Source organism: Phaethon aethereus, assembly GCF_964289735.1.
Source record: "Phaethon aethereus genome assembly, chromosome: 4".
NCBI classification, from domain to species: domain Eukaryota; kingdom Metazoa; phylum Chordata; class Aves; order Phaethontiformes; family Phaethontidae; genus Phaethon; species Phaethon aethereus.
This window is the reverse complement of record NC_138578.1, coordinates 48,681,259-48,706,817: the sequence shown is the minus strand read 5'-3', so window position 1 is coordinate 48,706,817 and position 25,559 is coordinate 48,681,259. Positions and strand designations below refer to the sequence as shown.

General features: G+C 40.8%; 1 protein-coding gene across 1 annotated transcript in view; it reads right to left on the bottom strand.

Moving 5' to 3' along the window:
* STOX2 (storkhead box 2) overlaps nucleotides 1-25,559 on the bottom strand; it is a gene marked incomplete at its 3' end in the record, with an annotated part of 68,406 nt that overhangs the window by 9,096 nt on the left and 33,751 nt on the right. The window contains exon 2 of the mRNA XM_081999023.1: nucleotides 5,066-5,218. Coding sequence (XP_081855149.1) covers nucleotides 5,066-5,218 — 153 coding nt within the window. The remainder of the gene's footprint in view (nucleotides 1-5,065; nucleotides 5,219-25,559) is intronic.

Genomic DNA, 25,559 nt, shown 5'->3' with positions numbered 1-25,559 from the left:
AGAAATAGCAGCATATCGGAAGAGCTGAACTCCAGAGAGCCGAGGGGAAAAAAAGGACTACCCCTCCCTAACCCAGAGTCCTGAATCAATCTGGACTCAAATAAACAATATGCTGAGCTTCCTCTGGCTTATGAGGCAGTGGCAATCGGAGAGCAGGCTGCCCTCCACATGAGCTTTCAGTAAAGCACAGGAACAGAAAGTGTGATTTCAATTCCCGTAACAACCAGTGGTCATCATCTAACCTCCTCTTTCCTGCGGTGGCGCTGCTATGTCTGCTTGGGTAACACCACCCCTTTTACATTATGCCTTGCATTACACAAGAAGTGGATGACCCCGAACTCAAGCGCATGTGCTTCTCCATCCTGTGCTGAAAATGCACTGCAGGGTCCAATCCCAGCCCAACTGAGATGCACTGACTGTGCAGCAGCCAATCTTTCTTCCTGTCTCTACATAAACAACCTGACCAATACACCGCACTTTCCAAGAGCTTCCACGTAAATACCCCAGCACATACCTACCTTTGTCTGCAAGACCTTGTTTCTTCATCCCTATTTTACCTAAAGACATTTTTAACATACTGTTTCAAAAACATTGGAACAAAAATAAAAGAGAGAAAACATTCTCCTGGGAGTTTACAGAAAAGTTAGGGGAAGAGACTGAAATGGATCTTCTAATGTTTTATACTAACTTAGGCAAAAATGCACTGCAAATACATATTATTATTATTTTTACCATGTATTTTCACCCAGTAAACCATAGTGACTACAATGTGTTGGGTAAATCAGTCTCTAAACACTGCATGCACAATAGTTACATTAACTGACTATGTCCTGTGAATAGAGAACGTGCAGATAAACACCAAGAAAAAAAAATTAGCATGCTGGGCAGTCTATGATGCTGTAAAGTTAATCGTGTCAGCCTTCTCTCTGGAGTTGGAGACTATCACTTTTATCACTCCCAGCGTACAGCACTTCCCTGCGGTTCCCTAAGCCAGCAGTGATGATGGCAGATGCAGATCTTTGGAGCTCAGCATTGCCAGCTAATGCTAGCTACGGGTTTTGTTCTGATCTCTTTCGGGTACTTACAAAAGCAGAAACAGACCCAAACTTGAATTAGGCCTTCCTGCATGGTGGACAGGAGCAATGACACTACTCTGGCTCCCATTGTTGCTATTTTAAATACAAACTTCCCGGCTTTTTCAAGACTTTTCTCTTTACAGCAACCTGCCTATATCATGTCTATATGTACCTACCTCACCGCATTCAGATGTCTCCTTATGGTCTCCCTTCCTCCATTAAACAGGAACAAGAGGAAAAAACCCAGTAGTTTTGAGACTCTAGCACATAAAATATTGCATGACAGCAGTGGTGTTATTTAAGATTATGTAGTGGTTTAATAATTCAAAAGTAGAAACTGTCTGGACATTGAATCATCAGACATGCACATTTTCTGCATCTCAAGAGAGTCTACTATGCCATCCACTGAGCTTCCAGACAGCAGATTATGTCTTGTTTGCTGCTCACAAAGAACACTGACCTAGAGTGAACTCAGTTAATGTAAGACACTTAATTTTAAGTGCTACATATACCTTTCACATATTTAAAGAGTGAACAGTTAGGAAGGTGAATGTCAGAGGAATTTGCCAGCTTCAGAAAACTGTTTGCTTCAAAAGCAACGTAGTCCAATACACACGTATCTTCCATACTAAAATTCTGCACCTTAAAATGATTTTAATATGTATGTGGACAAAATCAAAAAAAAAAAAATCCTTACTGAAGGCAGCATAAACTAAGGCTTAATGTTTTCTTCAGCCAGGTTCATACAGATAAGAGGGTCTGGCTGCCAAACACAGGAAGAGAGGTTATATTCTTAGCTCCTTATACTGGATTTCAAAGATTTACATTTAATGTACGGGATTTAAACCGTGGTCAATAAATTACAAAGCAGGGCTGTACAAACATCTCATTGTTTAATTCTAAGTTAGAATAATGGGAGCATGTGTAGCAGGACCCCTTTCGCTTTTTAAAAGCCCGACAAATAACAACAGCCACAAATAAGATGCGCATTACATTACAAACTTTTTCAATAAAATAGATTCATGAAAAATACATCTGAAGTAGTATTTAAATGGTGTTAAGTCTGCTAAAATGATTTTCTCCTGAGCTGATGCTAAGGCTTAACAAGGGATAAAAGAAATACTCTGATTGGCTCATGAAATACTAGTTAAGGATGTGGAGTGGTTGCTATGTGATGTTATAAATAATTAGCATACCTTATTTCAGATAGAGCCATGGCCCAGATTTATGCCTGCACAATGGCTCAGCAAACTAGAGGGCTAGACTGCAAGTGTAAGATCTTGCACTGAGGAAAGAGGTTTATTATTCTTAGGCAGTTTGAGAATAGCATCTGGGGTCTTAGGAAATTTATACACGCTATGAAATGCAGTGAAGCATCTGTTCATTAAAACACAAACAACACCGGCAAACCAGTGCTGCTACAGGGTGAGATACTAAGAGGTTATGTGACAATTACAGATACATCTACACCGGTAATGCTCTCCTCTCTCTCAGAGCACCTAATTAGGAAAAATAAACTATCAGAATATGGGAAGAGATCAGACATTTTAAAACAGCCACAGTGAACACAAGGGTTCAAAAAGCCATGGCTGATTTATGAGAGAGTTTGGGCAGACAAGTGAAAAATCTCACTCAGCACAAGACGAGCTTCTTTTTATTAGATAGGACAAAATTTTTGGATAATCTTCATATACTGAGAGAACGTGTATGTTTGCTAGGTTAAGCATGTCATGGTTGGGAAAGAAAGGCATTTCTCTAGGGAGGGGAAAAAAACCTGGACAACAAAGGGTGGATTTTTTTTTCCCCCCCCAAATAATTTTCTTTATGTTTTGGGAAGTGAGGTAGGAAAAACAAGTCTCCCCTATTTATAATCTCAGACTTGAGAAATGCACATATTCATGGCTAGTGGAAAAAATATTAAAGAGGCAGCAAGAGACTGTGTGCTAACTTGCCTTGCGCTTTTTCTGAGTGGAGACTACAAAATAATCCAGCCTGTTGAATTATTTTTGATGTATGGTTCTGTCTAGCAAGACTAGCACAACACACCAAGTCAACTGATAATCATGCTCCCAGGAAACCCAAGGGACACCACCAATAAATTATCATTTCCACAATGCAATAACGTTTATATAAAAATATTGATAGAATACTTGGAAAAATACTTGCAATCTATGGAACTCTTCTAGTACATAGCTAAATAGAAAACATGACTTGGAAAAAATAATCTAAATTAATTAAACTGGAATTATAATTGTGAACTTTGCATTCTTTGCATTCTATCCGTTCTAACTTCTACCACTATTTTCAAAATCAGCCCAGCATACTGAAAAAAAAAACCCTGATAAACAAATTGGGACAGAAATCCAGTATTTACTTGCAGTAATTTTTTCCAAAGTGCAATTATTAAATGTCAGAATTGTTTATTCCAAACAGCTCTCCATCCAGAATTATATTTTAAAATCTCTGAACTTAGTACCAGTTATAACAAAAGCCATGTAACCTTCAAGGCTTTAAGTAACTCTTTGTCTGAAATGTAAGCAAAAAAATTCAAGACATCAAAACATGGCTATGGTTAGGCTGCCTAGGTGAGGTAGATGCATCACTAGTTTTTGTACTGAAGCATTTTTAATTAGCTGCTTTTTACAGCTGTAAAAGAGGTACAATAGAGAAGTTTCTCAACTAGTTTAGAGAATTGTAAACTCAGGCACAAAATAGTTAAACGCCCAGGATGATACAAAGCACAAGTGAAGAAGTTGTGCTCTCTTGAGCAGTAAACCTCTGCCCAATGCTTTTACACAAGACTTTCTGGTCCCTATCAGATGCATTTTGCACGATTCACCAACTCCAGATATAGACTGCCAGCCAGGAAGCAGCATATTCAAGAGTACATTCTTAATATAGGTTTCCTCTTCTGATATTACAGTATCTTTAATCCAATACATTTTAAATTTTACCATTTAATAAATATTATCAAATGCTGACAAAAACATCTTCTGAACAGTACATCAGCATTTACAAATACAGCAAGTCTACCTATGGCTCTCAACCTTTTAGTCATGGAAAGAGTTGTCAAGTTAAAAAGAAAAAAAAAAAAAAAAAAAAAGATTTTTCAAGCAAGGTCAGTACGGAAGCAAAAGCCAGAACTGTGTCCAAGAAGGCTCTGAAAATCCCTGGAAACCAGGCTGACAACCTCCTTTCAGTTTAAATATAACCTCTCCTTGAAGCAGGCACATCATCATTAGACTCTTACTTGCATCAGGCCACACCAGTTTTGAGAACTCGTCCTAGTGTGCAGGAAGACATGCAGTATGTGGGAAATCTGCTCTTTAAGAGCAAATGCTCTACACAGAGACCTCTATGAGGTTATCTCTATGGAGATTGGACAATGACACTTAACTGGCTAAATGATGTCAACAGAGCTCTCACTCTTAAGAGTTAGCTTACAACTGGCTTGAAAGCCACAAGGTGGAATAAATCTGCTCTGGCTATGACAGATGCTTTGTCCTCCGTAACTACTAAAGAAGTCCTAAACTCTTTTGACAACGATGATAAAGAAGGTTATTTTGCAATAAAAATCACACAGAAGCTTATACTGATACTAGTCTGAAAAGAAACAAGCCAATACATTTTGCTATTTAGTATGTCAAGTAATTTTTAATATTTACATAAAATCAGGAATTAACCCTGCAAAATGCATCTCACAGGAACGGCCGTGTCAAAGAGAACTCAATTCTCTGTATGTTTAGGAATAAAGAAAAGGTTGTAAGAACAGAACCCTAAAGCCTCCTTTTACTTTTGAATAGATTCTCAGGATTAATCAATATTCTTATCCAGAAGAGTGAATTAGAACAGATGACCAGAGACTGAAACTCCCTCTTTTAAGGATGCCAAAAAGATAAACAACCTTTTGGGTAGGGATTGGGGATTCTTTAACTGCCCTTTTAGAGACATGCACCCATCTGACCAATGATTTATTAATGTCCAGTTACCTGGGAAGCAGGTTGTTAGGTGCTCCATTAGTGCTTCTTGTGTGACTTGTTTTCGGGCAGAGTTCATTGCTGAGATGGCCAGGCAAAGGATTTCCCCAAGAGGAATAAACTGTGACTGACTGATGGGAGACATGCTGATGGGTGATACATCACCTGTAAAAAGACAACAGATGTGCAATGAAGCGTTTTGTTTAAAAATCTGCTCATAGAACAAGGATGTAGAGATACATTCAGAAGATGCACACAGCTCTGTGGTCTTTGTACTGAGCTGGGGATAAAACTGGTACAATGGAGAATGATCCAACAGCTTATTTCAAAACTTAGACGTGACGAACTTTGGAAAATGAATGATAGACACTATGCAGACAGTTTCTCAAAGGGTGCAATAGACAGATTCAGAAAAATGCCAACAAATTAGCACTTATGGTTGCAAAACCGTAAGTTGAATATCCTACTAGGTAACAGCACAAACAAAATAGCTGCATGTATTTCTCTGGACATAAAAGGGGAGATTTCATTCCCCTTTCACAGGCTAGCAGTATGGATCACCCACCATTTCCACTTGATAGAATATTTTTTCGTAATAGTAACAAAGATCAGAAAAAAATATTGTGCTAAGTTAATGAATATTCATGTGATAAAGCACGGAGCACCTTAAGATTGACACCCTGAATAAAACTCTCCTGGATCTACATGTCAAATGTCTTTGTACGGACTATGTATTTTTTAGAAGAGAAGTTTTGATGGTTCCAGGACGGCCTGAAAATTAACTTTGTTATAACTTTTCCCATGCTGTCTTTAAAGATAATTCATTAACCCAGACTTAAAAAAAAAAAACACCATTAAAAGATCTTCAAAATGAAAATTTTAGGAGAAATTACAATTTGATAATACTAGCACAACTACATAAATATGCATATACAAGTGCATTTTAACATACTTTATATAAATAGAGAAATGCTTTTAAATTCTGCTCTGTACCTCTTCTTGAAGTGGTCACAATTCCCAATGAACTCAGAGGGAAGCAGCAGGCTAAAACATTTCCTTCGCCAGAGTAATAAAGAGTAACAGACAGAACAAGGGGTGTCAAAAAAATCCTTCTCTGGCCACAGGTCAGTCAATAGCCAGGGATTAAGTTTTACCTAAATGGCTTTGAAATCTCAGGAAAATCACCCTATTTCGGCTGCCATGGAGCAATACCTTGTGATCAAATCAGGAATCAAATTACTGGAAATTAATTCAAATTCAAACTTTCCTCCACAACTCAGAGGATCTAATATTTGCCCTATTAATTCTATTAGGTCTACTAAACAGGAATGGCAGTTTCTAAAAATTATTATCAAAATGCATTTAATTTTGCATTATACTCAGCACTTTGGAAAAAAAAAAAGGAATTGGTGGGAGTAGCAAGTTGCATAACTGCTTCAGTGAGACTTATGAGCAATATTTTTCAATACACCAGCTGTACAATCTGTTGTACAACAGTGATACACAAGACACAACAAAGATTTAAAATACACATTTGTGCTATGCTGTCTCCCGATTGCTTCTGCTTAATCAGGCCTGACCAGATCAATGCCGCAATCCCAACACAGCAACATTCCTCCAGCTTCAGCACACTGCACCCCAAGATCCTCCTCCTTATCTGACCACAGAATGATGACCTTAAACTACAAACTTTTCTGGACATTTTTCATTCATATACACCTGAAAAGTTCCTGCTATGGGTGTTACAGACAACAGTAATCAAGCAGATCGTAGGCAGCTTCCAAGGAAACACGAGATATGCTTTCATATGACCTAGGAGCCAACATCATTTGTCCCCTCATCATTTGAGAATGGATAAAGAACATCACAGTTATTGTATTACTATTTACTAATAATTATACCTGCTGTCAGCTTAAACTTGTTCATAGATGAGTTTTTGTAATCAGCCAGACACATAAGTTTACCAACTTTGATCAACAGTCACCGTGCACTTTGTGCAGGGATCAGTTTCTTTAATTATTAGTTTCATGTCTAAAGAGCATCAGAATTATGATAGGAATTATGCAGATTTAGCTAAGCATTTTAAGAAATTACTGTCTTTCACACAGAGATTATCTGTGTTATGGGTATCTGTGTAAGCACTACTAAGTTCAGTTCAGTGCAATGTCAAACAGATTGGCATATATCGCCCTCAGTTGAGGTTTAACCTTACCAGGTTCACTGGGCACTGAAATGGGCTCCCTGGGTAGCTTTTAAGGGCATCCAGATGAAGGGCAGTAACTTCCTGAATTGTTTTATCTGGATCATCAAAGACCTGGCAACTTCTAAAACCAAAGCACCGTGGCAGGAGTATCGCTGTGCCTACTCCCAGCCAGACACTCACGCTGCTACCTACACAGGCGCTAGGATGGGAGAGCGGGAGGAAGACCTTTCTTTCTCTTGCATCTGGAACGATCCACTCACAGCTAACCAGAATGATATTTAGGATGTAAGGAACGGGCCTTAATACCATAATCGGCTTCCTGAAGTGGGAAAGGGACTTGAGGGGAGTTATACATGAAGACTAGCAATTCTGTGTTGCTAGTGCTGCTCATTTATGTAGGTTTGCTCTGCAGCCTCCCAGCTTCCCCCAGAGGGCTGCTTGGACAAGAACTCAAACCAGTTACTCTGTTCACCCCGGGAGCAGCCCATCCCTCATCTGTGACTGCCAAGAGCCTGCAGAGATCCACCTCTGGGATCATTTCCAGTCAGGACTTGTTAACTTAAAACTGGCTAAGGACAAGTTAAGAAAGAATAAAGTTTACCAGGATTTTAGTAACCTTGCACTTTGCACAATCTTTCCTTTCAAAGCAGGCCTCCAGCATGGAACTGCTTTTCTAGATTAGTGTGCAGAAAACATTCAGTCTGCACATTTGACCTCTGCCAGCTGGGCTCTTGTCAACAGGAACAAGCCAAGAGTTTCCACTGAAATACTAACTATACTTCACGTAACTCATCACTATAAAACATTAAGTATCAGTTCCTTAATGTTAACACAATCTCTAGCAAAGCGTGCTATCGTTAGTATGCCAGGGTAACATACATCCCACTTGCAAATATTTGGGAGCTTAACAACCATTTAATTAATTATAAAGACTATTATAATGATCCACAAAATCGTAATTTAAATGCAATAGAAGTGTCCAACAAATATTGATTTATGTGAGAGCCTGTCCTTCTGTTTTGTGAAGGACTATTGCCAGTTAAGCCCTATTCTTTTCCACTGAGTGCTTTTCAACCGTCATCATTATGACACGGAAACTCTTGTTTCACTGCTGTTATGCCAGAATTACCTCCATAGCTTGTTGTCCATAACTGTCTGCTGGAGAGAATTATTGGCTCCTAGTTTAAAGAGGCTAGCACACATCTGAAAAACTTCCAGCAGACCTAGTGACAGAAAGCCAAAATCCCCTCACTCAAAGAGGCTCCAATTTGCCAAGTTTTACCTTAACTATGCTGTGGCTCTGGGCAATTACAAGCACTCGGTGGTTATAGTTAAGTGAACAAACTTCTCTGATGAACAACGACAGAAAATACCTTGCACCTATGATTTAATATATTAACATCAATTATGCACATAAATACTGTTGAACAGAAGGTTTACTACAACTTCTTTAGGAAATATCTGCTTAAAAGAATGAAATATGGTTTTCCTAATTTTTGTTTTTTGAAGACCACATCACTTACATAAAACATCTAGCATATGGCTCCTGTTAGCTCTGACTGATGCTTGTCTCAAGCAACTTTTGAAATCAAATTACTGTCCTTGACTTTCGTATGTTTATGTTCCCAATTAAATGAAAACTGGAGCTTAGAAAGCAGTTTTCACCAGCTGACTGCACGTTTTGTTTAAATACAAGATAGACAGATATTTAGTGCTGTTTCTGCAGTGTCTTTCCAAAACTTTCTCTAAAGAATGTTTTTAAAAAAGCATTTTCTAGACTTTTTCTTTTAAGTGGCACTTAATTTTCAAAAATGTCTAAGCACATAACAAACAGTGAATGGGATTTGTCCTCATTTATGCCTTGGGGATTTGTAGCATGACCCTGTGAGAAAACAAATAATTATTGTTACTTAGAACAAAAGATTATGTAGCACATAAAATAAACACTTCGCGCTCACATAGCAAATTTCTTTCAGAGGTTTTCAAAACATTCTGAAAAACTGAGTAACCATAACTATCCTTAATATACAGATGAGAAAGTGATGGTCTGTAACAGAGCTGGGAATGATAATTCACACAACCTGAACCCATACCAGCCAGAACGTTTCCTGTGCCAGTTTATCTAGTGTCCCTGTTCTCTGAAGTCTGGGTACCACCATCTTGGGAGAAAATGAGGTAGACTATATTCTGCACCATGTATCAGCAATTAAACTATCAACTACATACTGACGACAGAATTTTTATTAGTGATTCTGCTGCTGGAAAGAAGTGACCTGGAAGTCAAACTCCCTGTCTCATGAAGTTTGCATGAAGACTGTTTGAAAAATCACCTCTTGACTTATAAATGGAACCAATTCAGTACAGCCATTGTGAAGGAAAATTAAGGAAATTACAGTGCAAAACCACACTGCATCAGAATTTATACACACTATTTCCCTGAAATGCAAAAGAGACCCTCTGATTATACTCTGCATCCTAGAAAATATAGGAAGCCAAAGCCTTAAGTTTCTCTTCTCCATCCAGCCTCTCAACACTTTTTTAACCTTTTGTTTCCTACGGACGAAGACAAACTTTAAACATGATTTTTAGCCTGGTTTTCACAAGAAATGAGGCTTGCACAATCACAGTCTGTGTGTGTGCATGTGCCAGAGAGGTCAGGCCTCAATAGACAACAGAGATTCTACAATGAGTGTTCTCTATGCATGCTCCACCTGCACAGAGCTTCAGGCATAGCCAACTCCCACAAGACAGGAGAGAATCCAGTAAAAAAAACACTGTCAAGAGATATCAGACTTCACTACTTTTGCTGCTTACAGAACTACATTATTCATCAGGAAACATCAGACTAGAGGACAGTAACTTCATGGCACCTCATGATTATAAAGGTGGTTGCAACAGAAATCCCCTACAAAAAATTTCTTGCTAACAGCCTGTTCTGGTCAACACTCACCTATGATTTCATGCTGGGAAGAGCCACAGAAAGGCCCTTTCCAAACAAAAGGTAGCTAACAAAACCAAAACTACTGGTAATGGCCAAAAAGAGGGCTCTTCAGCCTAGAATATTATCACTTTTTTCAAGAATACCATAAGTGAAAAGCCTCGTATAGAAAAAGCACATTTTCAGATTTACTTAAAGAAGGGACAGATGCTGAAGAAGCTACATGCCTGGCCTGGGTTGTACATTAACCCTTTTTCCCCCAAACCCAAGGAGACTGGATCATTCTAATTCTAGAACACTTACATCAATGTAGCAAACAAAACCTTTCTTATGTGAATTCACAACAATGATACATGATTACCATTTTAAGCCAGACAATATTTCCATCTGATTAAACAACGGGAAGGAACAGGAAGAATATGCAGATTTCTGTGGTATTACCCAGCTTACTCTGAAATACCCTGGATCTGCATTAGCACACTAACACAAAAAAGAACACATTTTACTAGCAAAATCTGAAATAAAGAAAATTAGAGGGTGTGTTGCTTGCGCTGTTCTCAGCCATAGCTAAATCCTCCTTTTAAGCCACATTTCCCGGAGTATTTTATGAACAAAGCTGCAGGCTGTGTTTCCTAGACAGCTACACATATCAGAGGACTGATAGCAATAAGAAAAAAATACATTAAAGATACGATCATTTATTCCTGTTTAAGAGCAGCTTAAACAAAGGTTCGACAAATGCAGAAACACACGTTCACTAACCAGCAAGTTCCTTCTGTACCTCTGAAATGCACGCACACCAAAACATACCTTCCCTTGCTGACACAGATCATGAACACTTCAAGAACGTGACCTGGCAATGTGACCACACCAATTCTAACCAGCCTGAAGAAAACACAGCAACCTTAATAACGACCAAACATACAACAAACAGTTGCCTCTCAATAGCACTCTAGTCCCTTGCCAGTTATTAACTTCAACCACGTAAATTGATCTTTTTAATCGTTCGGACCCAGCTAAAATCACGATCTCCACATTCACCAAGCGGCACTAACTTTCAGAAACAGGTGCTAAGTCGCCCACAGTCAGCAGACTTGTCTTTCATGCATTCATCCTGTGTATTTCCTGCGATTTAAATTTCCTCTTCTTTGTTCATGTCCTGTGGCCAGCTGCCTCCTGATCCAAAGTGATATCCCAGCACGTTACAACTATGACCATAAAAAGTTTCTGCTGGAGCACGGAACTTTCCCAGAGGATTCAGTCGAGGAGATTTTAGTGATGTTGCTTATGATGGGAAGGAGGAGGGTGGGACTGTGTTTTTTTAATATATTGTGTGCTTTAGAATGTGTTTCCTCAAACAAATTTTTTCAAACACATCTTTTAATAAATGTTCATGTCTATATTCCTGGCACACAATATGTTAAAAAAGGGGGACTTACCTGAACCCTTATGGTCTGGTTCCATGCTCCAGTACAGTATCCAGAGTAGCTGTGATGTAACAACAATGTGCATATTGGGGTTTTATATCACTGTGGAAGCTGGCTGGCTGCAGCACAGGTCAGTGCCACAGGACCTGAAAGAAGGAAAACAAAGCATGCTTTTAGGCAGTAATATGCTGAACACCCACCTCTTAAAGCTGGAAATAGGGGCTTCCAGAAAATAAAAAATAATGCAGTACCTATGCACGTCCACTGAAAGGAATGCTATTTCACGCAATTTTCACATAAGCACAAGAAATAAACAGTTAAGTAATGACAGGGGAGGTGGAGGTAGAGAATCTAAAAGGGACTACAAATATAACTCCCACACAGTGTTTTGAAAACATCTCTCTCCTTTTGCCCTATTTTCCACGGAATGACTGGAATCACGTTCTGACACCACCCCCTGTTCCGAAGGCACTCACAGTCTTCGCAAAGCACCTCTCCACTGCAGTGCCTCAGGATTCTGCAGTGTCACTCCTCTTCTCCCTGGCTCTCTGCAAAGTGAAGTCATAGGAATGGATCAGCCAACCTGACTTCTCACTACCCTGCCCAGAATCCTTTGTGAACTGAAATGAGTCATAGCTCTGAAAAAAATCCACGGCGCAACATTCCAGGTTTCTCCCTACGTCTGCACTGGCTTCTTTGTCTTTGAAACGAAGTGCCTCTGCTTCTGGAATGGTGCCCAGCTGCATTGTACAGGATAATAAGCCAGCCTCCTCATTAAGTGGACAAGCACGCTATTTACATGCATTAGCAAAGGCAAGTTAAAGCTTTAACCCTCTAGTCAGGACAAAAAAATTACCCCTAACATATCTTCCTGATGTAATACACAACCCCTCAATACACAAAACCACAAATGCACAGACACACGCACGCACGCAGAACAGTATTTTCTTAAATTATTCACTATTTACCATGACACTTACCAGTTTTTCCTCTATTGATTAAAAAGAAAGATTTACTTTCCTGTATCAGTCCTGAAAAATGCTGCAGACCTAGACGTAACAAACAGCTCTGCTGTACACTGGATCAAAGTTGTGCTGCTGCAAACTGTTTATCAAAAAATTAGCAGCAGTGGACAAGTTCTAGCAAGCCAATTTTTCATCATCCCATTCACGATTTGGGCTCACAACAAAGTGAGCCCTGAAACCACACCAGACAGAAAATGTCAAACTGCTCCAAGTGCCGAGAGCCAGCGGAGCCGCTTCAGCTTCTGCTGCTACTGACAAAGAAGGTAATGCTCTGAACGAGGTCACTGTGTCACGATCTCACTCCTCGTGCTAGGTTTTCCTTTGCTTGGTGAGGATATGCTAAGCTAAAGCATCAGGAAAACATGGAAGAGGAGGTAGGAATACTGTGTGACGAGAGACAGATGCTGGTGTTTTGGAGAAACGTTTTTAGTTGTTTGGGGATTTTCTGTTAAAAGAAAGAAACATTTAAAATTGCCTTTACTGCAAAAGAACTATTTCTAGTTGTGACCTAGTCATTCAAATGAGAAGACTGATATGCAGAAACGGAGGGGCAAACAAAAGAGAGTACTGCCACGAGGCACTTCTTTAAAGGTTCCTGTATCCTAAGCATTCTAAAATAGTTTGAAGCATAGTAGGTACATAATCCATAAAATCCTGAAATGCAGCACTTTAGGACTCACCTGTGCTATGCTGGAACAGGCAGTTCTCGTTAGGTTCTACCCTAAATGAACATACCAGGTGTCTAGGACTGAATTAAACACAAAGGTCATCACCTCCCTATGCTGCAAGCCCTAGCCTTACAACTACCCTGGCAGTGAAAGAGTCAAATCCAGACTAAAACAGGTCTATGTAAGTGTTTCAAGAGGGCAAATGAAGAGCTGGGATACACAACTAACATACATCACTTTTGTTTACAGGTCTATGGCAATTATTATGCAGCAAAGCCCTATTACAAACAGTCTAATTTACAAGTGTAAGGTAAACTGAGGGCTTTGCTACATCTGTAGTTACACAGTAGCCAAGATCTCAACATTAAAAGTTGGGCTTTTGCTATACACACAGTCATCAATTTCTGTGTTCCCTGGAAGGCCTCATTCCAGGAAATCTTCATTCAACTTCACAGGAGTTTTGCCTTCCCTGGGGCTGCACGATCAGCCGCAAAGCCTCTAATGAATCCAACTTGGCATTTGCAATGTTTGGGTCCCCCAGGATCATCCTGCGCAAACTCTGATTGTTTGTCTGCTAAGCCCACACCCACTTTACAGCAATGAAACTCGTTCCAAGAAGAAAAATTTCTGTGGGCTTAAAAGTCAATCACAATAGGCACCTACTGAAAGGAAAAATGAGAGCTCCAACCTGCTTTTCCTTTGCATCAGACAACATTCATGCAAAGCTAAGTAGCTGGGCTTGTGCGTGCAGTACTATTTTCACACACACACACACACACAAGATCTTGCAGAGTAGTCACACTAATTACTATCAGCAAAGTTAAAATACTGGTGGGAAAAAAAGACAAAAGTAATGCCACTTTCTAACAAATTTCTCTAGCACTTGAACCTAAATTATATGCTCAGGACCAACCTGACTACTCTGAACAGACCAATACAACTGCAAGCTCTTTGAGTGAGACAGTTCCTCTTGCACGTGTGACACCCTACAGACACCTAGAATGCACTGAGCGTGAACGTGTACCTAGGGTGCACATACATCTCGTGTGCATGTGCACCTAGGCATGCCTTTACCCAAATTCATCAGCTCACAGCACCATTACGCAGCCCTTTAATCAGTATTAAGAAGAGTAAGAAGTGCCTGATACCTCAAGCATGGCAGAGAGCAAAAGTGAAAGGAGAGACCAGCAGCAGCGAAAACAGAAATGAGAACATTTAGAAGAGGTGAAGTTGATGGATAACCAGTGCTACCATCATCACTGATGTTACTGCAGCGTGACCTCACAGGAGGAAGGCCTAGCCAAAATATCATACGCACTTCTCAATAAAGGCAGCTACTCTCTTCCTCCCTCCCACATCTCCCACCCAGCACATGGCAGAAGTTCGTACTGAAACTGCCTTATTGACAGCGTACAGCACGAATACACCGTATACTTCTCTCTGTATTACTCCATGCACGCACGTGCATCCAAACAGACCTGTACAGAATACAGCATAGCCTGAGATCAATCCCCATCATACACTGAGAAAGCAGATGATGTAAAGATCCCGTTCTCTTCCTTTGCACACGTATTGTGTTGGAGTTGAACACAGACTCCTTTGTCAAACTCCACGGTAGCTCGCATACATCCTTCAGCCCTCCCCAGCTAGGGCCTGGGATTCCCTGCCTTTGCCACAGCCCTTTCACCATCACCAGAGGGAAACTCAAGAGGAGAACAGGAATGTGCTTAAATAGCGGGGCGGGCAGAGAACAAAAAAGGTTAAAAAAGAACACCGCCAAAAGATGCCAAAAAGGTTATCAAGAGCATGAGAAAATTCAGACTAGCCTATACGAGTTTGAGTGGATCCTGAATTTCGGAGACTAAATATCAGCCATCAGCACTCAGCTTTTGGCGTCTGTAGCTGCAGAGGCTATGGTCACCTACCATTATGATTACTTCTACAAGGACCAACTTCACAAAGCAGGAAGCGCCCCAAGACCATGCTGGGAACACAATCCATGAACCCTGTGGCCCCAGAAGAAACCAGACTAAGGAACATCCGAAAGATACAAACTTACACTTTAGGAACTTTACACTTTTATTTCTTTAGGAAATCTCTTCATACTAAAAGTTTTGACATGTTAGTGCTCCACTAATAACAACTTACTTGCAGTATGCTAATCAGTTCCACTTGGCTTACCTCAACAAATCTCCTGGTTCTTTAAGAAATCACTTAAGAAAACACAAGAGGGAACATGATCAGGGTATTAAATTCAGCAATATCCCAAGAAGTAATGCCCATCTGTTTTTGTGCTAATGTTGTCTGGGAGCTTAAATACTCTTTCTTTTTTCCCCTCCTGCTGCTTACACCCCAGTGTATTTGCAGAGAACATACCTCCTCCCCTCCTTCAGATCTCACTCCATTGGCTTTAAAAAAAAGCACTCTTAGTGTTCTTTCGAATGTCTGCCCCTCCTATACCTTTAATCTTTCTAGAGGACTCTTCTACATTTACTCTAACTTATATAACTCTTCTTTAAAAAACAACAACCAGAATTCTGCACCGTAATTCTAGTGCTCCAGCTAATCTCTCACCTGTGTCATGTACAAGAAAATTGAAATTTCCATACTTGCAGTAGAAATACCGTGCCCTATAAAAGAATGAAACTTGCGTTCTTTTTTTCCACAAGTCTACTACATTGGTGGTTCACTGTCACCCCACAACTGAACAGCTAGTTCCAGAAATCCTTTTTATGCTGCCTGCAACTAATGAGTTTGAAGCAAATATTCCTAGGTTTGACTCCCAAGACCATGACCTTCCCCATTATATTTTTAACAGCTCACTCAGTAGATATGATTAAGGATCTTTGAGCACACAATTCTTCTTATATTATCCATTTTTTAAGCATCTCCATTTTATTACTTGCTAAAAACAGTCACAAAAACTAAAATTAAAAAAACACAATACTTCAAATGTTATCGAATGTAGGACAGAACCATAACCCCATGCCACACTTGCTGATACAAAAACCCAGTAAACAGTATTTGAATGAACCCATCGGTCTTAACAGGAAAAACAAAGCAACCCATGACAGTCCCTCCCCCAAAAGCCCAGCAGGTAAAACAACTGCCTTTTTAGAACTGGACTACTGAAAGAGGCTTCTTTAAATTACAGCTCACTGGAAAGTATGTGATATTCTAAACCACACAGAACAATTCTCTAAAAGATTTTGTAGCTGGGACCTTGGGATGGGAGTGGAGGAGTTTTTTGTTTTATTTTGGGTTTTTTTTTTTGCATAGAAACCTGCTACTATTAAATTAATCTTAAAGCTATATTGTCATCGACCACCCCACCACACCCTCAAAAACAAAGCCTGCCTGTTTTCTGGCAGCAAACAATAAACGCAAGGAAAGATAGAAGCATTAAAAAAATCTGACACTAGAGGAGATTTGGCAAGAGTGAGCACATGAGAAACAAAAGCGAAAAAAACCCACAAACAATGATAAACCTTGATGTTTTCTTTTAGGGTGGAAATTTTATAAAGGGAGAGAAAAATACTCCTTTGCAAACACTCCTGAAAGCGCAAATCACGGATGTTGAAACATAACAATAGGCCTGTCTTAGCCACACATTCTTCACTATCCTCTTCAGTTTAGCCAGAACGCATTTTCAGTGTGGCTGGGGATGCTGCAGTGAACATACAGGAGTCATCTAGTCAGCAGCTAAAATTCTTGAAAGGTGAAGGGATGATTAGCAATACAACCCAATGACATAGTGGGCCCTCTCTCATCCATATTGACTGCTGTAAATGGAAGGATTTTCATCCCAAAGATGATACTACGGTGGTTACAACTTTTCAGATAAATAGTGCTGACTGGCAGATAACTTCAGGTTAAAATAAGAACCTGCAACACTGAACACAAGTCCCATGGTACTGCAGCAGCCTTTAACAGCCCAGTTTTTCCTGGCTAGGAGAGAACTGATGAAAAGGCCAGGCATGGAATCAACTAAAATAGTGCCAAAGTGGTTTTAAAAAGAAAAGGTTAAGACACTCCAAAGACTTATCAGTTGAGAGTTTACTGGGTCATTTTTACACTGTGGTGGAAAGCAGAATTTTCACTATGTCTGGAGTACATTTAAGAAGAGGTACTTTAATGCTTATGAAATCAAAATATCTTACCCCCTAATACATGAAATAACTATTCTAGGATATTCTGTCCCTATGCTTTACCCATGTGGGGTAGATGCAGTGGCCCATATTTCCCACAGTGGCTCAAAATACTTCCAAAATCTGCCCTTTGGTCTCACCTGTGTGGGGGTCAGGTGCAAGGATAGGAACACAGGAAATGCCATGGCACAACAGTTCAGCAGCTCACCAAATCTGCTGCCTCTCTCATGCTGGTCAAGCATCTTAGAGGAAGCATTAGAAAACCAACTGCACACACTGCCACTAGTGTGTACTGCGTCTTAAAGGGAAATGTTGTTCCAGACAGAAACAGTTCTTCTGAGACCCTTAAGGACTGGCAGATTTTAAAATTTTCTCCCAATTAGTATGACTATCAGCAAAGGCAACAATCAGAAACTATCTCCCCAAATAAGTGACAGTACCCAGAACCAGGGGTTCCTGCAATTAAACATTTAACTCACTAGATTAAATGTTTCCTCCTGTCCATTTCACATGTTTTTTGCTTCTCAATTTTACTGACCACTCATTTTTTTACAGGAAGCAGTAAACCAAAACCTACAACAGGTGTTTTACTACTTTTACAACAGTAACACCTCCCTACCTCCTGCTTTTTTATTTTTTAAAGTGAAATTTCAGCCATCTGAAAATCTCCGTGAGCCATAAAACTGAACATGGTATCCAAACCATGGATGAAATTATCAATTTCACAGACAGACCTCTCCTGCATGACTTCTTACTTCATATCTCTTAATTTACAGTCTTAAGTTTAGACTTCTAATTACCACCCCCAGCTCATCTAACATGTTCACCACTGACTCCAGCAATGTGCAGACCATGCTGCTAAAAAAATATGAAACCTAACATATTTGAGCACTATTTTGTCAGTGTTCACTGCCTTGCCTTACACTATGTTGCTGATGTCACTGTTTTGCAGAATTGCTCAGCTGTTTTATTCAGCTGTCGCCAGTGCCTTCTGAAGTCCTCTTAGCAGTCTTAATGAACCTGAACAACTGTGATCTGACAGATAGGGTTACCACTTCATTATCTGTTCCATCCTTCAGATTTCTAATATAGCTATTAAAACCCAAACATTTGGTATTGATCCCTGCTGCACAGAACACTGTTAAACATTTCCAGGGACCAAAACTGGCCGTTCCTCTTTTTTCTCCTCTGTATTCTGAAGTGAGCTCGACAAGGCTTTTCTCTTGGACTTTCACCAAGCATTTATAAAGCACTAGAGCGTGGAAGAGTCTTGTGCTCCTCAAGTGTCACTACGACCCAGTTTTCTGAAAGATGAGAGCATATAAAAATAGTTGTGTCTTTGCCCTCTTATTCAGCATAGAGACACCTAAACTAGGATATCAAGACTAAGTTTCTGAGATGATTTCTTTCACTGAACTAAACCAAAAGGCTAGCAAAAGGAGAGATTTGGGATAATTGCTTGAACAAAATTGGCAAGTAACCACTGGACACACAGAGAAAATCACATATAACAAAATTTTGAGATCAAAGCATAAGGGGATGTATGAATCCAAGCTCTGAATGACTTCTTTTATGCCATAGCAAGGTAATATTTTCTTAACATACATTAAAATCACCAAAAAACCCAAAGTAATTTCTTATCTTGTCATTATGTTGCCATTCCTTATTCTGGACCATAAGAAAAAAGTGCCTACAGTTACTGCCATGTTCTTTCAATGAGCTACCCCTACAGGCAGTACTTTAATTCACCCAGACCTTATGGGCGCAAGGGCGTATGACTCCTCTTTAGAAGGGTAAAAAGTGTCTCTGTCTGAGCTGGAGCCTGACAAGGCTCTCTGCTTCAAAAGCATTTCTGATCATCAGTAAACCTTGCATTGCACATGGTGAAGAGGATGGTGCATGTCCCTCTCCTCCCCTGGCCACTCCCTTTGAGAGGCTGGAACTGCTGTGCAGACCAGCCATTGGAAACGCCTACTGGGCATGTTAAGCAGCCCTAAAAGCATTTTTTGAAACCTCTGCTGTTCCTCCTGCCTGTTTGGTAGCTACAAGTTTTAGTCTTAAAGACCTGATGTAGAGGCTACTTAAAGAAGAACGTAGGCTATAAGGATTGAATTAGCAGCAGATTGGAGAGAAAAACAATATAAGTAAGAAAAAACACAGGAAAGGTTAAAAGGAAATGTGAGGAAAGAGATAATTTTTGTTTGATTCCTAAAGCAGGCAATGCAGCATATGTGATGTTAATGATGAAAGAAGACTTGTTAAAAGAATCCAAATGCTTAGCAGGGCTAAATGGAAACAGGAATAATAACCAAATGGTAAGAAATAAATTTAGTACCTCCAGCTGTAAGAAGGCTGGGAAAATATAAGGGTCTACAGGATTGCTGGAACAAGCAAAGTGGGAACGGCTGCGTGTATCAGTGAAGAAAGTAGTGAGAAGAAGGACAGCTGTTTAGTGAGGGCTGATCTGCATGTGCTCTGCATCCACTTGGAGCTTGCCTCTGTTTTGTTTTCTAGGCTGACCTTCACCCCACACCACACAAAGAATTCAATGAATGCCTCTGTTCAAAGTCACAGTTAAAAGCCTGAAAGAACAAACATACCTTGTGCTGTGGCCCAAAGCCCAGGCCCAAGTGCCAGCAACCCAGCAGAGGGAGCATCCCTAGCAGCTCAGGCGTAAGCCAGAGTGCCTGGCTCTGGCTGAGGGAACCTGCATCCTACAGTAGCTTTGAATGAGCCCTCCCAGCGCTCGGAGCAGGCAGAATAACTAAAAAGAAACATTTAGCTTGCTCTCCAAAGGGTTGCTCCTAAGCTTTTATGGTGAAAGATCAAAGCTAGGGGAAGGATGGGAGTCTACAGGACAGTAAAGAAAGTTGAAACTATATTAGTAGTGCGCATGCTAATAAGGCATACACGCAACATAACTCCACTGAGAGAGCATGCTAACAATTTGGGCAATCTGTACCAAAACATGTGAAAGCAGTTAAGCATGTCAGCACCAGCACCATCTTTAGAAGTCTTCTGCTGCTTTATGAGCAGCTCCTCAAGACACACATGCACATGTAGTTTCATAGAAAGAAGGTGTAATCCACAAGAACTTGAAAATGCAGAGCTTCCCAAAGTGCATCCTGCATGCCATGTGTGGTCTGCAAAGCTTCTGCATGAGGCTTGTGATTTTTTTCTTTAAATTGTGGTATTTTGTTTTAATTCTGGTACTACATTTAACTGAGGTATTGCACCACAGATTTGTTAAGCAGCATCTAGTTCAGTACGCTCTCTGAACACAATTTGGGGAACATCTGTATAAGGGGAATAAGACAGAAACTGACCTCAGGGCTTTGGCCTAAAGACTAATTTACTGACAGAATCATTTTGGCATAATTATACCTATGGAAATCCCCATTTATTCTGGAATAAGAGTGGGTTTTTTAACCTGATTTAGCTTATACAACTTCCAAAAGTTTTATCAATGGGGGCAGTTGATAATCCTGCTAAATTCCTTTGCATGACCTTTCATATCACGCATAAAAAAGTGAAAATGAAAAATGGAATAATCAATAGTAAAAATAAAATCCTAATTTTATTAGAGGCAAGAACGTGTCTTCCTGTTGTTCAATGATATGCTCCTTAACGTGTTCAAAAAGTAAATGTTAAAACAAAGGAATTTGTACTAGTATTTTTTCCTGGGTTCTGATAGCTTCACTCTTGAAGAGTAAATAACCATCGACAGTTACAGTTGCAAGTACTAGTTCTCTAAAAATGTCCTGTTATGGTCAAAGGCACAGATATTAAAGGAGCCAAATTTGGTTCCTATTGCCATATGTTCTTTCTAATAGTCACAGCCTGAGTTTCAAAACTGATGTAGATTTGCACTTCCGTTTATCTCCATTGAGTGCTGATGTACTCTCAGTACTTCTGAAAACCAGGACAGTTACTTAGGAGCTTAATTTTAGGCACTCATGTCTGGAACCTGGCATAAAAGCTCAGATTTAAACATTAAAAGAATCCATGCACATAAGCTCTTTGTGAATATCTGAAAGTCTCAGTCACAATGCCTGAAGTTAGGCACCTCCTTCATACTTGCATTTATAAATAAGCACCTAAAAATCTACTGTAGGGCATAAATGTGATTTAAATGCCTTTTGCCTTGCTCCTGACAAACTTTTTTCAGTGGAAGTTTTGAGCTAATTAGTATTTCCAAGAAAAGTTTTGGGTTTGCAAAATGATATTCTTAAGATAAAGAAAAGAGGGATATGGAGCAAGGAGTTCTTGGTTTTAGAGAAAATAATTCCGGTATTCAGAATATCATTTCCTTATGATATCTTTGGAGACTGAGGATGCAAAAGCCTTGTGTAACTTCCCCGTGACATTTTCCTCCCGATAACATAACTTCTTTCAAGGGCAGGAGGAACCTTGCCAAACATAATCACCACAAATTTTCCCCTCATACACAGCCTCTGACTGCATCATTCATCACCTATGCAGACAGACATTATGCAAGCCTGTTTGCCAGATACTGCCCCTTAGGAAATGCTTGCAGAACACCAGAAGTACATAAACTCTCTCCTAGGCCTCCAGAAAGCGGGCCATCTCCTTCAACTATGGCTTCCACCAATAATGAAGTCAGAGTGCTGGCTTTGTGATATCACAGCATTCTCCGTAGCAACAGCCTATGAGGTCACAAATAAAGGATTATCACTTTGCTGCAGGATTAATGGAACTAAGAAGCTGGTCTGTCAGGAAAATGGGTTTTACTTCAAATAATGGGAATTACGAGGATGCTTAAAATAAATGCGTTGTAAATTGTCTTTGTCTGACATGCACCCTTTTTTCAATAATACTGTAAAATAAGATACTGCTTTCTTTGACAGCTCCCACGTAACTAAGTGAACTGCAGGCTGCCTCTTGAGCTGCTACACAGGAGAGGAATCCTGAAACAACTTCCATATTTTTTGAGTCCTCAATCATTTGACTTTGCAAGTGCAGACAGCAGTCCTCAAATTGTCTGCCGGTTAATTTATTCACAGGTGTTCAAAGCTGGCAATAAGATCCAGAAAGTGACCAAAAAGAAATAGAAAAGGAAGTCTGGAAACATCTTGCCTTAGCCCACCTTACTGTTTAGGCAAGGATTTGTGAAGAAGATTCCTAACCATGAGTCTATGTTCCTAAGAAAGATCAAAAAAAACCCCATTGTAAATTACAGTGCTTTAAATAGTTGCTTACAATGCAAGAAAAAGTGCTTATTTAGAAGAACCTTCCCTGCAAAATATACTTGCAGTCACAAGAATCTTTACTGCAAACATCACTGTTAGAATAAAACACTTGTATGAATAATTTCATTACCCTCTTAGTGGTTCATTTTTTTCAACAGTATCTGGTTTACTCCCCAGTGAATACCCTGTTTAAAAGTTTTGTAAAATACAGAACTCCAGAACCTGTTTGAAACTATTCCAAAGCCTTTATCTCCCCACTTCCCCAACACGGAGGAAATTAAGAATAGGACAAATACAATCACCTGATGAATGTTGCCTGGCCCCTCAAGGAACCACTGAAGCTTCCATGCAACTATGCAGAGCACAAATTAAAAATTTAACTTGGTTTCAGCTTTTAAAGGGAGTTATAGTCCATTGGGGGGAGACAGGGAATGAAAGGAAGGATGATACCAGGTGAGAACAGACTTACAATATTATTCACAGAAGTCCCATGACCCATGCATGCTTTCCAATAAAAACACTTCTCCCATATTTTTCAAGTAATTGCCCACTTTTCCAGATGCCTGGCAACTCAGGCTGCCTGATGTCTGGAAACTAGCTACTGCATGCATATAGACTCATCTCACATGTGCAGCAGGTCCAACACATCAGATGTACTATGCATGTATAATTTATCCATCAGGGATTGTCCCAGATTTCAAGATTAAGATCTAAAAATCCTAAAACAGCCTGGTTTGTAATTTGCAACCTGAGCTGTGATGCAACCATAAAGCGGTTGTACAGTGTAGGAGGATCTTGCAACTTCAGGAAAATTTTGAGTAAGGGCCTACTTACAGCTTACTGGAGCTGGAAGGGGAGACTTCCAGCATTGTGAGCGTAGGCACTAAGACCAGTTTGCGTTCTAGGACAGGAAAAAAACATTCCACAACTTTGCAGCAGCTGATCAAGAGTTCACCTGGAGTCTCACCCACTGGTCTGTAAAATTTAGATCTCTATTGTGCAGTTGGACAACTGTTGAAAACGTTAAGAAGAAATAACATAGACAGATAAGAGGTTTCACAGTCTTTTAAGTATGCTTTGAAATTGCGTAACCTATTTTAAAACATATTTGTTTCTTTGCCCTCCAGCACCAGCAATAAAGAATCTCAAAGGATGTGCTTAGATAGACCAGATCTACTCGCTTTGCCACTAACCTCTACAGCTTTCTAGGCCTGTAAATAACGGCCGAACTCCGCCGTGCTGTAAGACACTACTGCGTTCAAACGAACCGTGAGCTTACGCCAGAGCCAGCTCTGGCCCGGACCGTCTCGTTAAGCCTGCAGGGAAGAGAAACCCACGGCCTTTACCGAACGGCGATTTTCCCGCGGCCTGCTACAGCACGGCGCACCGCCAGCCGCCGACACCCCCCCGCCAATCCCGAGTACAAAGGCAAGGCACCATCCACGCCTCCCGGGGACGCGGAGGGGGGCAGAGCCGCCCCGCGGCACAGCCAGCCAGCCGGCCGGCCGGCCGGCCCGCCCGCCTCACCACCCGACACTCGTGAGGGGCGCGCAGCACAGCGCAGCCACCCACAGCCCCGCGCTGCCGCTGCTGACGGAGCTTTTACGGTGCAGCAAAGCGGGTAATCGGCACAAACGGGGAAGAAACGCTCCCCCCGTCCGACCCGGCGACGCGGTACCTCACCGGCGGCCTCCCCGCCCCGCCGCCGTCCCGGCATGTCCCGCGCGGGGGCACGGCAGCCCGTCGCCATGGCAACGCGTGGCGGCACCGTGCGGGGCCCGACCCCAACAACTCCCTTCTCAACTCTTCAAAGGAAAGCTGGCAACGGTTCAGGGCCCCCAAAGCCAGGAACCAAAGCAGCAGTCCCCTAGTTCGAAGACGCGACGTTACCCCCACCTTTTTACTACACACTGACATTTTCAGCCAAAACCGGGGGCAGCGTTTTCCTTCAGCAAAGGTCACCCACGCCCCCGCCATCTTGGATGCAGGAGCAGTTCCCACAGGACACGCGCCTCTGTGCACTGCTGCCACCTCAGGAACCGCCCGGGTCCCAGCCGGGTGCAGGTCAGAAACAAAAGTTAAAAAAAGGTTTTTGTTGATTGGTTTCTTTGGGCTTGGGGTTGTGGGGTTTCTTTGTGTTTTCCTTTGAGGTTGGGGATTTTACATGGCGGTAAAGCATGATTTCCATCCAATTCCTGTATCGACACTCTTGTCCTCATGAGAAACCTTCCCACCTGAAGCGAGGACGCGGCGGTGGCTTGGTACTCCACAAAGAGGTAAAGGCATGAAAACCCCTTTGCCTCCCCGAGGGCGGCAGCACGATGGGACATGTGCTGCTGACGCCACAAATAAATCTGAACAGTCACCGCGACCAAATCCACCCCATTCTTCAAAAGGCTAAATCCTTCAGGTATGGTGTGCGACTTTTTAACTCAGCACGGCTTCATAATTGATCTGAGGTTTTTCTTGTTTTGTTTTTAAAGTTTAAGGACGTAAAACAAAGGACCATAGCAAAACACTCCCCTCTGGCTACTAAGGTAGAATCTACACTTGTACAGCACCTTAGGCCAATTTTCCACTTCTTTAAAAAAGAATTTATTGTCTAAAAAGACAAGCATAAAGAAAATATTTTTGCCCAAGAACGGTAAAAAGATCTGCTACCTCCATCTTGAATAGATGCAGGAGTTTCTATGACCCAAACATGCTTTGTAAAAACAGTGACCAGCACACATGCTGCAAACCAAATCAGAAAGATTGGTTTGCAGAGCAAATCAGAAAGCTAAACCAAACCGCATTCTCCATCTCTCTTGGTTCTGCTTATAAAATGATGTCTGACTATATAGTCTTAAACAAAAAAGCATCAAAATCAAGCCAGAGAATTAGTTTA